The 14,527-nt window shown below is 50.3% G+C and overlaps 6 protein-coding genes across 6 annotated transcripts; 4 read left to right on the top strand and 2 right to left on the bottom strand.

Moving 5' to 3' along the window:
* Positions 1 to 207: 207 nt before the first annotated feature.
* Positions 208 to 630, bottom strand: BJY04DRAFT_187603 (uncharacterized protein). The gene has a single exon (XM_073711068.1). The coding sequence runs from the start codon at positions 524 to 526 to the stop codon at positions 308 to 310; it is 219 nt and encodes a 72-aa protein (XP_073572095.1). The 5' UTR covers positions 527 to 630; the 3' UTR covers positions 208 to 307.
* Positions 628 to 1,365, top strand: BJY04DRAFT_187604 (Auxin Efflux Carrier superfamily). The gene is made up of 2 exons (XM_073711069.1): positions 628 to 1,026; positions 1,093 to 1,365. The coding sequence occupies exons 1-2, from the start codon at positions 716 to 718 to the stop codon at positions 1,277 to 1,279; spliced, it is 498 nt and encodes a 165-aa protein (XP_073572096.1). The 5' UTR covers positions 628 to 715; the 3' UTR covers positions 1,280 to 1,365.
* Positions 1,366 to 3,982: 2,617 nt separating this feature from the next.
* Positions 3,983 to 6,755, top strand: BJY04DRAFT_51374 (WD40-repeat-containing domain protein). Its single transcript, XM_073720543.1, has 7 exons — positions 3,983 to 4,659; positions 4,710 to 4,804; positions 4,852 to 5,255; positions 5,305 to 5,610; positions 5,659 to 5,785; positions 5,836 to 5,983; positions 6,043 to 6,755. Exons 1-7 carry the CDS (start codon positions 4,076 to 4,078, stop codon positions 6,152 to 6,154), a joined length of 1,776 nt encoding a protein of 591 aa, XP_073572097.1. The 5' UTR covers positions 3,983 to 4,075; the 3' UTR covers positions 6,155 to 6,755.
* A 575-nt stretch (positions 6,756 to 7,330) lies between these two features.
* Positions 7,331 to 8,699, bottom strand: BJY04DRAFT_207132 (ATP-dependent RNA helicase eIF4A; the record flags this gene model as incomplete). The annotated part of the gene is made up of 4 exons (XM_073713814.1): positions 7,331 to 7,350; positions 7,417 to 8,310; positions 8,360 to 8,614; positions 8,669 to 8,699. 4 exons carry the CDS (start codon positions 8,697 to 8,699, stop codon positions 7,331 to 7,333), a joined length of 1,200 nt encoding a protein of 399 aa, XP_073572098.1.
* Positions 8,700 to 8,866: 167 nt separating this feature from the next.
* Positions 8,867 to 10,718, top strand: BJY04DRAFT_187629 (SF3a splicing factor complex subunit PRP9). Its single transcript, XM_073711070.1, has 3 exons — positions 8,867 to 9,008; positions 9,069 to 10,462; positions 10,513 to 10,718. Exons 1-3 carry the CDS (start codon positions 8,919 to 8,921, stop codon positions 10,535 to 10,537), a joined length of 1,509 nt encoding a protein of 502 aa, XP_073572099.1. The 5' UTR covers positions 8,867 to 8,918; the 3' UTR covers positions 10,538 to 10,718.
* A 248-nt stretch (positions 10,719 to 10,966) lies between these two features.
* On the top strand, positions 10,967 to 14,225 carry BJY04DRAFT_217604 (ATP dependent DNA ligase domain protein; the record flags this gene model as incomplete). Its single annotated transcript, XM_073716090.1, has 2 exons — positions 10,967 to 12,117; positions 12,164 to 14,225. 2 exons carry the CDS (start codon positions 10,967 to 10,969, stop codon positions 14,223 to 14,225), a joined length of 3,213 nt encoding a protein of 1,070 aa, XP_073572100.1.
* Between the last annotated feature and the right edge of the window lie 302 nt (positions 14,226 to 14,527).

A 14,527-nucleotide genomic window follows, 5' to 3' on the forward strand; every position in this document is an offset into this window, starting at 1 on the left:
AACGCGCATCTATACATGATGTTTCGGGCCTAGGCGTCAAGGTTCTGCTCCCGGCGCTGATTTTGGTGCATTTGGGGGAGCAGCTGAAGTTGGACAATGTATTGAATTATGTGCCAGTTCTAGGTAGGAAATTTCGTTCACATCAGATACATTCTTAAACTCGCCATGCTGACAATGGTGCTATTTAGTCTGGTCAATAACATACACCACGCTCTCGATCCTCCTTGCGCGTCTTGCGTCAAAGCTCTTGAATCTCCCGGCGTGGGTCACGCCTGCTTCAGCATTCAATAACACCACCTCCCTACCACTACTCCTCTTGCAATCTCTCGAAAGTGTCGGGAGCTTGAAGATGATCCTCCAGAACGGCGAAGACGTCTCCGCCGCCGTCGCCCGCGCACAAAGCTACTTCCTCCTCTGCGGCGTAATCAGCAAAACAATCGGATACGCCGTCGGGCCAACAATGCTCACCAGTGACGAAAGCAGCGATACGGACGGAAACGACACAGATGAAGAGGCCGCAAACCATCCCCTTCCAGGCGACGAACCCCTATCCGCAGACGAAGAAAGCCCCCTCCTCCACCGACAAGGATACTCGCAGCCCCGCAAACGCGACGAGTGTGCCCTAACTCGCAAGGTGAAAAAGTACGCCAAGAAGGCCGTCTATGTCTTCCCGAAGAAGGTCAAGCAGAATGTTCTTACTCCCTTTGATACGCCGATGGCGGATATCGCGATTCTGTGTACGATTGTGGGTGCGATCTTGGGACTTGTGCCGCAGCTCCATAAAGCGTTCTTCAACAGTTATGAGGACGGAGGTATCTTTAATGCTTGGCTGACGAGCAGTGTCAAGAACTTGGGCAAGCTGTTTACGACACTGCAGATATTCATTGTTGGGTGTGAGTTGGGGGTTAGTTTTGAGAAGATGAAGAAGGAAAATAACAGCAGCAATAACGACGGTGATGAGTCGAGTAATCCCGGGTGGAAGGCTATACTCACAATTTTCTTGATAAGACTGGTTATTTGGCCTGCGTATGTATCCCTCTCACAATTCTACCCCAGAGAAAGGAATAAGCTGACAAGATAATCATGCAACAGCCTGAGTATCTCCCTCGTCTACGCCCTCGCCAAGAACACCAATTGGTTGCGTTCCGACCCGGTCTTGTGGTTCAGTATGATGCTTATGCCGGCTGGTCCTCCGGCGCTGGTGATTCAGGGTCTTGCGGAGTTGGCTAAGGCATCGGAGGCGCAGAAGATGACGATTGCGAAGACTTTGACGGTATGATTTCCCCCTCCTTGCATTTCCCCTCGATGGTGCAGGGATTGACAGGGAGCTGGAAGTGAAGCTGACAGGCGGTGACCTTGATAGATCCTGTATATGCTTTCGCCTTGCATTGCATTTACGATTACTGGCGCATTGAAGGCGTGCCAGGGAGTTTTGGTTGGAAAGGCCGGTTGAACATGGAGAGTAGAAAGGCTTTGGATATCCTGTACACTACGATATGTGAGATACAACTGGTAAAGCTATACAGTAGATATGTGGAATCGAGCTTTCTTGGACAATATATAGAGATTTCATTCCATGATTGACATCAACTTCGTCGTACGTATGCATAACAAATTCATCCACCCATTATCAATCCAGATCCCGTAGTGCGATCGAGCTCAAGTGATAAAAGCCGGTTTACTTCTGTAAAAGCGATTAACACCCGTTGTGAGAACCAGCCTTGAAACAAGCAAGGGATACATACTCCGCAAGAGGTGCACTGGCAGCTCTGACCGCATGTGCAAGATTGAGGACCACTGCAGCCACAAGTCGTTCCGGATCCACAGCCACAGCCACCCATTTTGTATGTAGTTTGGTAAAAGAAAGGAGGGTTTGTTGATATGTTATGAAACTGAGGTTGAAGTATAGAGGGATTCACGGTTTAGTGTGGAGTTGATGAGAGACTGGAACGCGATGGCGTGAGCGGGTTATATAGGCAGGTGCGGGGGCGATGTGGGGAATTTCGAGGTATCATGATGAGGTCAGAAGCGCACCTAAGGTCTTGGACTGTTCCACGATTCTGCAACACGGGCGAGATTTGGGGCCTGGGATTACTTAGCATGGGAGGGAGGTTAGTGGTTATGTTATTGGAGGGCCAGGTGGTCAAGAAGTCATGTTATTTGCAGCTGAGGAAGGTTAATCCTGGTGCGTGTCGAATGGTAACTGTTCCCTCTGTAAGTGAATACAGAGCCCCTCAATCAAACGGACTGGCGTACTATCGTTGACGGCATCCGTGTTACAGGAAGTACGGACCCGGAGGCTGTTCTGGGGTCTCCGATGCGGGTTGGTGTTATAGAATACTCCCTTATCTCGCTAGGTTTCTTTCAGGATTCGACGGAAATGGATCCACGCGTTAGCGTACGTATTGCCTTTCGGACGCAGGACAGTAAGCATCATGGCATGGGCAGTTGACCATTAGGTACTGGATTGTACCCTTGGCCACGAGACTGAACCTTAGTAGCTAGCGGCCACCATGCTTAATAGTCGACATTTTGAACCTGTGACATTCCATATGATACTGGCTTTGATGACGATTATCCATGAGCCAATCAGATTAGCCAGAGGATACTCTCGTACTCCGTAGGTAACTAGTAGGTAACTACTCATTATCGCTCTCCAGCACTCTTCTCCTTCGTTATCCGCGGTTCCTTCAATAGCCCTTGATGGCGTCAGGATATCCTTGCGTCAACGTAGCGGAGTAGGGCACCCAGCCAGTAAACTGCCTCGCAGCCTCGCGGTTCCTGGAGATTATGGCAGGCGGCTTAGGATGAGCCGTGCTGTGAAGGTTGTGTCGGGTCTGCTTTGTTTGCCTGGTATAAGTCAGACAAGACTATAAAGTGACTAACAGCTGGAATTATCAGACGCTGACAGTCATATCTGGGACGAGTACTTGGTCGAGAGACTGTTGGTCCAGAGTAAATGATAGGTTATCGTAAGTTCCAGCATAATGCTGTCTGGTGCCGAGTTATATATTGTGATCATGGCCAACCTAGATGGCGAAAGAAAGGAAAGCTTCGACGATATCTAGGCAGCAAACTCAAAAAGTGAGAACACGACAAACTATAAGTCAAGGTCCTCAGGCTCGCCATTCAGCGTAATACCACTGGATGTTTGGATATTACCATATTGTTGCGGAAGTTCGGTGACGGTTAGGCCGCACGGAGAATAGTTAAGACACACCCGCGGTGCTTCAACCTAACCTCTCCGTCTACTTTGAGCTTCCCTTCCACCTTTTCTGCAAATACATGTCTCTGTCAACGTAACCTTACTTATTGCCTTCTCTACCTGAAGTTCAGGTCCTTGGGTTTCCCTATCTCAGCTGGAGTCACTCTTGATACTCCAGTTATCGTTGTCCTGTGGAGCTTGGCGCCTACCCTCGAGCACGATTCAGGCCCGATAAGACCTCACTCCACCCTCCGCCCGACAAGCTGCTATCTCCCCTCTTGCATCTTTTACTCGGCTACTGTCGTCGTTTGTTCACCACATCGATTTGAATACATTCAGTATCCCCCCTCGAGGTAAGGAATTGACGGGCTCCTGATCTGGATCGAGCTCGCGCACGGGAACTGAGCTTTCCACGAGCATCAGTGACCCACCACTGATATAGGTCTGCTCTCCTGGTTCTCGACAGAGCCAGGCGAAAAGGGCAGATTTCGAATCTTCGATCTGGCAAACCGCCTCCCCTCGTCTACGCCCTCCTCCGCGGCCCCCGAACACCCCAACCTTATACCCTCCGACTCGATCCCCTCTCGTCCGAGCGCCGATACCTCCGCGGCCGGTAGATCATCCTCGCCAAACCGAGAATCTACCAGCCGTCGTAGTCGCCCAGGTGCCGCCGAGTCCTTCATCTCGACGAACCGCCGTCGCCGCCGGAGTCCTTCGGACACACCTGAAACCCATACACTCGCAACGGGAGGTCGTGCGGGTGGTCACACGGCGACAAGCGAATCAAATTCGCAGGAACGGAATAGGAACGAGTCCGGTGCCCCGGTCGAGGGTCACCTTCCTTCCTCCAAGCGCAGGCGCCTGGCAAATATGCGACCAGATGGAATCTCTAGTACGAACAATTTCTCCCAGCTGTCAAAGGGCGGGGCCGCCTCTCCCGCACAGAAGGCGGCCCTTTCTCGAGCTCTGAACGGCCAGACTCTGCACCCCAGCTCGAACGGCGAGATGAAGGCGGATGGTTACCAGAAAGCTTTGTCGAAGACATCGTCATACTTCGGTCATGACCGCGAAGAGGTCACGAGAATTCTCATTCAAAGCCTTTACGAGCTAGGTTATAGCGGCTCGGCGTCTTCGTTGAGTAAAGAAAGCGGTTTCCAGCTCGAAAGCCCTGCGGTGGCTATCTTTCGAAATGCAGTCTTAGAGGGCCGGTGGTCGGAGGCGGAACACATACTGGTGCAGTCGTTCCAGCAGGGATACAGCGAGGACGAAACAACGAGCAAAGAGAAGCTGGCTCTGGTCGACAACGCCGATAAGAGTGAAATGCTCTTCCATCTACGGCAGCAGAAGTTCCTCGAGTTATTAGATGCTCGAAATCTCGATGCCGCGTTAAAGGTTCTCCGATATGAACTGACGCCTCTGAAATACGATACGCAACGCCTGCACGCCCTTTCCAGGTATGCTTTGCTTGGAGATTGCTGATAAATGTTGCTAATACTTATCACAGCCTTCTCATGTGTCCTCCAGAGCACCTGCACGATCAAGCCGCTTGGGACGGGCCGATCGGGTTTTCACGAGAGCGACTTCTGTCAGATTTGTCGAGTGAGTATTTTGTTCGGTCATAGTAGCATCTGACTGACTGCGAGTAGAATCTATTTCCCCATCAGTGATGATTCCGGACAATCGGCTTGCCACATTACTGGATCATGTGAAACAGAATCAGATCAACCAGTGCCTCTACCACAATACAGCGCTATCTCCGTCGTTATATTCAGATCATATGTGCGACCGGAATGACTTCCCGCTTAGCACAAGACTGGAATTGAAACACCATGAAGACGAAGTCTGGCACTGTCAATTCTCTCATGACGGTACGAAGCTAGTTACAGCCGGCAAGGACAGTAGTGTAATCATCTACGAAACGAGTACATTCACTGTCCTTTTCAAGCTAGTGGAGCACTCAGGCGGAGTCGCTCATACTGTCTGGAGCCCCGATGACTCGAAGTTGATTACTTGCTCCCAGGATAAGACCGCTCGCGTATGGAGCACTGAGGTCTGAACTCTAAACACTCCGGTGTATCTTTTAAGCTAATGACAAACAGACTGGAAGATGCCTCCTGACCATAAACCACCACAGACAGCCGGTAACCGCTGCGGTTTGGGCTCCTGACGGGGAGTCATTCGTGACTGCCTCTCTCGATCTCACTTCTCAGCTGTGCCACTGGAGCATTCGAGGCAATCCACTTCATCTGTGGCACGGCGAGTTCCGCGTTCAAGATTGCGCCCTCACTCCAGATGGAAGACGACTGATTGTGGTGGACGTGGAGAGGAAGATTCGCGTGTTCAACTTCCGCACGAGAGAAGAAGAATACGCTCTTCCCCTGAAAACCAAGGCGACTTCCGTTGCTGTCAGCAGAGACTCGCGACATATGCTTGTTAATCTGACCGAATGCCAGATCCAGTTGATTGACCTCGAGACTTCAGAAATTGTCCGCCGCTTCCAAGGTCAAAAGCAAAGCGAGTTCATCATTCGAAGTACATTTGGGGGGGCCGCAGACAACTTTGTTGTTAGCGGCAGTGAAGGCAAGTGTAGCTCTCTTTACGATCGATCAGGCTGCTAACATTTCGATAAGATTCTCGTATCTATGTCTGGCATAAAGAGAATGGCACACTAGTTGAGACACTCGAAGGACACCGCGAGGGGTGCGTGAACGCAATCTCATGGAACCCGGCTGATCCTGGCATGTTCGCGTCCGCTGGTGACGACAAGTTGGTAAAAATGTGAGTCTCAGTCAACAGTAGTTAGTCTCTTGAGAGTTTTCCTACTAACTCCAATCCAGCTGGTCTCGAGAGCGCGATGCTTACCCAAATAGCCCACCAGGGAAGCGGCGAACAGCACCGGGCAATAACTACGCTCGGACAAGTGCATTGCGGTCAACATCAAGCTTCTAGGCTGGATTGCATCTGGAACCTGCTTCTGGAGCGCAATTTCTCGTCTTTCAGATTCTCCACTTCTCACTCCTCTCATTTTCTTACCATTATTGAATCTCGTGCATATACACATTCCCCGGTTTATCAATGATCCATCCAATACAGGTCGCAGGCGCCACATTTTGGTATTACAGATTGTTATCTATCTTGCATTCGTTCATGGGCGTTAACCTCCGACTCTATCCAAGCATCTCCATCTCATGGGTGCTGCATCACATCGTCATGTCCATACTTACAACTTTGTCCAACTCATACACGGACTGTCTCGTATTTATTGCTCAATGTTTATGGTTTTCTTTTGGTGGTTATGCCCAGGCTGGTGACCCGCCGTTATGGCGCGAATGGGCTGGCGGAATTGTAGCTGGAGTGGATTTTCGTGGTCTTTCTTTGGGCTGTCTGTTTGTTGAACCGAACCGTTGGCTTGGATTTTTATACACGTACGTACATCTGTCAGTTGATATGGATTCCTAGACTAGGCCCGACGAGGTCAATAAATCGAATCACTGTATTACTGTATAGACGAAGGATTGTCTTCTCTACTCGTATTGCAGCGCTGCAGCTTCTAGCTTTTAGGGACGTAGATAAAGCGTAGCAGGGCTGATTTTAGGACAGGAAAAAATTGCTTAAGAATTGCCAAACACCAGTCAAAATCTGGGGCAGAATATAATTTGCAAGCAAATAGCTAAGAGAGATTTTGTGAACCAATAGTATATTTAGTGAAACGCTTCTGAGGTCAAGATTAAAGATAACTAAGCAATCTTGCCGCAGCGGGAAAACGTCAGCGTCTTATATACAAAGGGAGAGTGTGAATGGGATGAAATGCGATGCTGTGTACTGAAGTACTTACCAATTTGGATATTTTCCCATTTCCTCCACGCTGCCTGGTGTTTCACCTTCGGAGGACTTCTGTCTTGGTCCTAGTACGTGCCCAAGAGATGTTGCGGAGATTGCCTTCCTGAAAATCCACCTATGGGGTTAAATTTCGTGTCGCGAGTCACTGAAGATAGAACCGTAGGCTGAGGAACGTGCTTAAGTCGCTGTCAAGGAAAGGCGTCCACTATCCTGAGAGAAATCTTGAAGCGGCGAGAAGGGGTATGGTGTGGTCGTGATAGAGTAGTAAGTAGGTGAAGATATGGTTTAGGAAAGCAGATCGGCAACTACGACAATAATTAGCTTGTTTCCGCGAAAGAAAGACTTGCATGGGGAAAGGACTCTGAGCTTACCATTCATGGGCATCTCATCAATTTGTGTAGAGTAGTACAGTTCGATATCGCGCAGGATGCGCACGTCATCGCTGGTAACGAAGTTAATGGCAACACCCTTGCGGCCGAATCGACCACTACGACCGATACGGTGAATGTAGTTTTCACGGTTGGTGGGAAGGTCGTAGTTGATAACAAGAGAAACTTGCTGAACATCGATACCACGAGCCCAGACATCCGTCGAGATCAGCACGCGGGAGTTGCCCTGGCGAAAATCTTGCATAATGCTGTCACGCTCTTTCTGGGGCATCTCGCCGTGCATGCTTGAGACTGTGAAGTTGGCTTCGCGCATCTTATCGGTCAGCCAGTCGACCTTCCGGCGGGTGTTGCAGAAGATGACGGCTTGTGTGATGGTGAGGGTGTCGTAAAGGTCGCATAGGGTGTCGAACTTCCACTCCTCCTTCTCGACGGCGATGAAATACTGCTTGATGCCTTCCAGCGTCAATTCGTCACGCTTGACGAGAACGCGGACGGGATCGGTCATGAATTTGGTGGTCATGTCGAGCACATCGTATGGGAGGGTAGCGGAGACAACGACCACTTGAGTGGCAGGAGGAAGATAACGGTAGACGTCATAAATCTGTTCGCGGAAACCGCGGTTCAGAAGCTCGTCCGCTTCATCGAGAACAAGCATCTTGATGTGCCGGGTGCGCAGGTGGCGTCTGCGGATCATATCTGCGACACGACCTGGTGTGCCCGAGACGACATGCTGGCCGTAGTCGAGCTTCCGGATATCCTCGCCAATGTTTGTTCCTCCAATGCAGGCGTGGCATTGAACGTTCATGTAGTCGCCTAGGGCCATGATAACGGACTGGATCTGGGTCGCGAGTTCGCGGGTGGGAGAGAGAACGAGAGCTAAACCGATTAGTATCGCGGCGCAACAGCAGAAACCATCTCAACATACCTTGGGTCTCGCGAACAACAGTATCGATAACCTGCAGAGCACTGATCGAGAACGTCGCAGTCTTACCGGTACCAGACTGTGCTTGGGCGATGGTATCACGGCCCTTGCAGATCTGAACAATGGCACGCGATTGCACTGCGGATGGAGACTCATAACCGTATGCGTAAATACCACGGAGAAGGCTCTCCTTCAAGTGCATATCCTCAAAGGTAGGAGCAACAGTGACCTCCTTAGAGGTGTTAAACTCCATCTTGTCTGAATTTGCGCCATTAATAACTGCAGCTCAACTTCTTTCAGGTCAGCGCTTACCATCGGCGCGTCTGTCAATTCCCTCCGCCATTTTGTTAAAGAGATGCGATTAACGCGAATTATTGAATGAACTGGTAGTTTCTAGTCAGGCGAATCGAGGAGCTCGAGGCTTGCAGCGACTTTTCCGCCGACATCGACCGCCACCGCCCATGGCACGTGACGTCGCCTCGCCGCAGAGCTCTTGAACGGTGCCGACAACCTCAAAGCGTCACTGATTGGAGGGTTGGATCAGTTTTGCGACTCTTACAGGATGGTGCTCGAAGATCAGCGGTTTATCCACGAGGACTTGGAGAGGTTGGAGCAAGCCATCGCAGATCGTGTTGCTGAAGAGCCCCGTAACGTGAGTCGCTCTGGCAGTTTTCTCTTCAAGCCCATCACTAACAATTCAAACCGCATACAGATTCGTGAACGGCTCGCTCGAGACCATGAAGTCGCCCATTTCCTGAATCGCATAGATGAACAGTCAAAGAGACTGCTCGAGATATATAAGAGCACCGATGGCGAACGCGAACGAGAGATTCAGAGCATCTCCACAGGCGACCAATTCGAAGAATTCTACAAGAAGCTAGACGAGGTTAAAGACTTCCACAAGCGATACCCGAATGAGCCGCTTGAGAACCTCGAGCGTGCGTACAAGCGCCGCGTGCCTGGCGAGGGAGAGTCGACGGGAATGGAGATAGATACCATGTTCACTGGTGAAGAAGGGTATGGGCAGTTTGTGGATCTTACCCGGCTACACGACCAGTATCTCAATTTGCCGGGGATTAAGCGCGTCTCATATACTCAGTACCTTGACATCTTTGATGCCTTTACACCCCCGCATATGCCGATCAAACGGAGTAACAAATTGTCGGACAAGTACTTTCAATATGTGGGAGAGCTCGCAAACTACCTGGAGGAGTTTATCAAGAAGGCTAGACCTTTGCAAGATCAGACCAAAATATTCGCTGCCTTTGACGAGGAGTTCGAAAAGCAGTGGGCCGCCAATGAGGTGCCTGGATGGATAGAAGAGAAAACCAGCAACGGTACCTCGGGCCCCAAGACAGAAGGCTCTGGAGAGGGTATCTGGTGCGCCGACTGTGAAAAGGAGTTCAAGAATGAGAACGTGTATAAAAACCACTTGACGGGTAAGAAGCACATCCGAGCCGCCGAGGCTCGCAAAGCTGCCGGTGACTCCGGTGAACAAACACCCTCCGCAAACGCTGGAGCTTCAGCTTCACATCGCTTCAAAGAGCGAGCTGTCGCAGAACGCGAACATCGTGTTCGTTCCCTAGCAAAGGCTCTTGAGAACGAGCGTCAAGCCACAAAGATCAACGTCGAGCGAAGGCAGGGCATGACGGAACGAGAGCGCCAAATGGAACTGGAAGCCATGCTTGCGGAATCCGAGAACCTCGGAGGAGACCAAGGGAATGAGTCTGACGAGGAAGGCGAAGACCGGATTTACAACCCTCTCAAGTTGCCCCTCGCTTGGGATGGCAAGCCAATTCCTTACTGGCTCTACAAGCTGCATGGCCTGGGTGTGGAGTACTCTTGCGAGATCTGCGGTAACTACGTCTACATGGGCCGTCGTGCATTCGACAAGCATTTCTCCGAAGCTTTGCATATCTTCGGCTTGAAGTGTCTGGGTATCACCTCCAACACGAACCTATTCCGTGAAATCACCAAGATAGAAGATGCGATACGATTATGGGAGAAGCTGGAGCAGGACCGAAGGAAGGATAGAGATCTCAAGGACAATGTGGTGCAAATGGAGGACGCAGAGGGCAACGTTATGCCGGAAAGGATTTATCTCGAGTATGTTCTTTCAACCCCAGTCTTCCACATCAATGCTAACGATACTATAGTCTTCAGAAACAAGGTATTTTGTGAGGTTGGCCTCGTTTCATATATGCTCAGTTTCAGTCGTCAAAATCTGGCGTTAGCAAGGACGTTTTTCTATTTTATACCATTGGGCTGTTGAATGAAGGGACGGGGCTGAGGATTAAGCGCACTCCATCAGGTGCATTGTATTCTACAAGATGATCGAATGACAATCAAGACTACCTAGGAACTGTATCGCTCGTAGACTCCTTCGCGGGAAATGCTCAGAGCAAAGGTCACGTGCTATCGTGAACCATGGACGCGTGCACTTTCCGCATCTCGCGTTTCTTTCACCAGGCAGTCTCAAGGCGTCTGTCTCGGATTCATTAGCAAAGCCCTTGGAATGTGCATTGCCATAATATCTTTCAATGTTAGCGCCCGCAGTATCAAACAGGCATCGTCCTATAGCAGACTTTAGCGCACACCTCGGCCCGACACATGGGGTTCAAGTTCACCTACCTATGTGACCTCCTCTCGTCTCTCGAGGACACCAAAATCCTGAAAGCGACCCCACACGCGAGAAATCGGAATCCAGACATTCAAGTCGTCTCACGATGGTTTGCCCGACATGACAAACGTTTCCGTGACCCCGATACCGATCGCCTTGCATTGCTATCATGCATGTTTCCAGAGAAGCGAACGGACCGGGTATACTGGCTCCAAGACACCGGTCTAGCGAGAGTCATTGGCCGCTGCTTACTCCTCGGGTCATCTCGCCGTGAAGAGCTTGAACGATGGCGCGTATCCGGCGGAGGAGACCTCGGTCAGTGCGTGGAGAATGTGATGCGACAGGCAGAGAACCATATATTTAGTGGGCAAGAGGTGACTGTGGATGAGATCGATTATGCATTGAACCAGATTGCTTCTCGATGTCGATTTTCTGGGCCAAAACTCCGAAGACAGCGTTCGGCTGTAGATGTTGAGGGAGCACTCTCTCCCCTTTACAGACGTCTCGGTAGCAGGGACGCGAAATGGCTCACACGGATGATATTGAAGAGCCACTTTTCGGATATTATACCTGAGAAGCTAACGCTTAAGAGCTTTCATTTCCTATTGCCTCATTTGTTACTTTTCCAGGATTCGTTCGAAGCTGCCGTGAAGCTGCTTTCTTCTCAACCAATCTGTCATTTTCCGTCCAGACCTGAACCAGGGCTTGCGAAAGATCTTGGTCTGATAGCCTTGCATCATCTTATTCCGAATATCGGGACCAAGATTGGAAGACCAGAGTACTATAAGGCGCGAAGCATTAAGCATTGCTGCAATATGGTCGGTCAAACACGGATGAGCGTCGAGAGGAAGTATGATGGCGAATATTGCCAGATTCATATTGACCTTTCAAAGAACTCAAATTCAATCCAGATATTTTCCAAGAGCGGTAAAGATTCAACCACCGACAGGATCGGGGTTCATCAAGCCATCATTGACTCCTTGAGAATCGGTAAAGAAGGCTGCAAGTTCACCCGTCGTTGTATCCTGGAAGGGGAGCTGCTTGTCTGGAGTGATAAGCACCAGAATATTATGCCCTTTCATAAGCTCCGTAAATTCGTGTCTCGCTCCGGTCTCTACATTGGGACCGAGAGTGATTCTCCGTAAGTTATACTCGATGGTTTTCCAGGGCCAAACTAACATGTATAGACCTCAACCGTATGAGCGCTTGATGATAGTCTTCTTCGATATACTGCTCCTCGACAACGATATATGCCTGCGAAAACCGCATCGCGAGCGACGACTGCTCTTGAAGGACATAGCTCAGACTATCTCTGGGCTTGCAGACATTGCCGATCAACGAGTTATTGATTTCTCCCGCTCGGATGGTCGGTCGAAGCTTGAGACGCTGTTCGCTGCGGGCATCGCAGAGCGATGGGAAGGGTTCATTCTGAAAGGGTGTGAGGATCCATATTTTCCAATTCTGATTGATCCGCGCGACAGCTGTTTCGGTCGATGGATCAAACTGAAGAAGGATTATATTCCAGGATTGGGCGACACGCTTGACCTTGCTCTAGTCGGTGCAACCTACAACGCCAGAGATGCGTCGGTACTTGGATTCAAGAAAGACTCTTCTTGGACGCACTTCTTTGTTGGCTGCCTTGAGAACAAGGAGGATGTCTTGCAATCCAAAGCGAGCCCCAGGTTTCGTGTTGTTGATGTACTCGACCACCACTGCATGAGTCAACAGAATCTGCAAATGCTCAACACTTATGGCAAGTATGGTGCTCGCAGTGCAGAGTCAAGCGGGCTGAACTTCGATTATGCACGACCAGGTATTCCACGAATGGATGTCGTTTTCAAAACCCCGTTTGTGGTAGAGGTGCTGGGAAGTGGGTTTGAGAAGCCATCAGGCGCCAGGTTCTATGCTCTCCGGTTTCCTAGGATCCTAAAAATCCACTCTGATCGATCTGTCGAAGATACGGTTTCGTTCCGGGAGCTTCAGCTTGCAGCTGAGGCAGCCGTCTCTGTTCAATCCGAAACTATTCTTGAGGAAGAGGCAGAGTGGGCTCAGCGAGTCAAATCAAGTACATTCCTCAAAGGCTACCTTCCAGATGATTCAGAGAGGTCTACCACCGCTACCTCACCAGCACTTTCTAGGACAAGCGCCATCAGCCCAGTCAGCGCCGGTAGACTTTCAGTCATACGCCCTGCTCCCCGAGAAGCAATACCCCAAGCCTCTCAGGAGAGTCCGACAAAGCGAGCACGGCCGCAGGAGGGGCTTGCTCCAGACTTAATTCCCATATACGTTGATCGTCAAATTTCATCAGGGGTCTTGAGTTCGGCAGGCGAGTCTCCTGGACCCGCTAGTAAAGTTCTGGGAGATGATGGAAAGCTACCGTCGCAAGGGAATCCTAAGAAGCGGAAAGCGTCGCATTCCTCATCAGCACCGTGCAGTAAGAGCTCATGCCAGGTGAATTCTGTTGAAGCCCATCCTATGCGCGGCGTGGTCAAGTCCACGACAGTGAAGGAAACCTCGTCCTCACTTTGCCTTGCACTTGAACAATGCCCGCTGCCGCAAAGCAAAACTGATACCTCAAGCAAACACTTGCCCAACGAAGTACAAAAAGCAACCTCTGATTTCCCCAGATCTCCTTTCTCAACAGTACCCATATATATCTCCCCGGGTGTCTCTTGCGAAAATCTATCCGTTAGATCCAACGGACTTCATAACGTCGTCAACACTTGGCAAGAGTTCGTCCTCATGCTGACAGGCAACAAGCGCAATCTAAACCCTCAGAAACGCAACACAGCGCCTATTCCACAGACCACCAGTTTCGGGATTATTTTTGCCAACAATGCCCAGACGCCGCTGGGCGTAACACTTTTACAACTGAGTAAACAAATATCAGAGGCTATTCGCGCGCACTTTTCTAAACACTCATCCAAAGGGCGAATCTTCATTTTGAACTCCCAGTTCCTTCAGCTTGACGTTAGCTTGACACACCGCAAATTCCGTCTTCGCAAGACCTGGGAGAAGATTAGCCTGGAGTATTTCTATGCCTGTATAGCATGGGAGCTTGTCCGCCTGGAAGATCCGCTGGAAGAAATCCCGGCTACCCCTTGGGAAGAGCTTGATGAAGAGAATCCGAGTACAATCTTGGAAAAAGGTTACATACCTCGGCTTCGGATATCGTTCGACCGAAAGGATATTATGGTTCTTGGAGAATATACCTCTTTGGATCCTTCGGTTCGCATTGGTGCGGAGTGAAGATTGAATACCACAGTTATTATACGTCCATCCCAATCCCGGTCTTCATTTCCTTTCTTCATCCTTCCTATCCTTTGCCCCTCTTGAGCATTCTGTACACACCACGCCAAATGGCCCTCAATCCTCCAATAAACACCCCGATCGGCATCCCTCCCAACAAACGGATCCAGATGACCATACCCCTTCACCAAAGCCCTCTACACATCCCCTCCCCAAACCTTCTCCGCAACAGCTCGTAATCCATCAAAGTCGACTCAGCCCGAAACACCTCATTCTCCGACCCAGAAATAAACAAAATCGGA

This window comes from Aspergillus karnatakaensis (genome assembly GCF_047715665.1).
Source record: "Aspergillus karnatakaensis strain CBS 102800 unplaced genomic scaffold BJY04scaffold_20, whole genome shotgun sequence".
Taxonomy (NCBI): Eukaryota; Fungi; Ascomycota; class Eurotiomycetes; order Eurotiales; family Aspergillaceae; genus Aspergillus; species Aspergillus karnatakaensis.

Coding starts and splice junctions, on each gene's coding strand:
- BJY04DRAFT_187603 (XM_073711068.1), bottom strand. CDS start 526: ATGGTTTGCGGCCTCTTCATCTGTGTCGTTTCCGTCCGTATCGCTGCT.
- BJY04DRAFT_187604 (XM_073711069.1), top strand. CDS start 716: ATGGCGGATATCGCGATTCTGTGTACGATTGTGGGTGCGATCTTGGGA. Junction 1,027..1,092: donor AGACTGGTTATTTGGCCTGC/GTATGTATCCCT, acceptor ATCATGCAACAG/CCTGAGTATCTCCCTCGTCT.
- BJY04DRAFT_51374 (XM_073720543.1), top strand. CDS start 4,076: ATGCGACCAGATGGAATCTCTAGTACGAACAATTTCTCCCAGCTGTCA. Junction 5,256..5,304: donor CTCGCGTATGGAGCACTGAG/GTCTGAACTCTA, acceptor AATGACAAACAG/ACTGGAAGATGCCTCCTGAC. Junction 5,984..6,042: donor GACGACAAGTTGGTAAAAAT/GTGAGTCTCAGT, acceptor ACTCCAATCCAG/CTGGTCTCGAGAGCGCGATG.
- BJY04DRAFT_187629 (XM_073711070.1), top strand. CDS start 8,919: ATGGTGCTCGAAGATCAGCGGTTTATCCACGAGGACTTGGAGAGGTTG. Junction 9,009..9,068: donor TTGCTGAAGAGCCCCGTAAC/GTGAGTCGCTCT, acceptor AACCGCATACAG/ATTCGTGAACGGCTCGCTCG. Junction 10,463..10,512: donor CCGGAAAGGATTTATCTCGA/GTATGTTCTTTC, acceptor ACGATACTATAG/TCTTCAGAAACAAGGTATTT.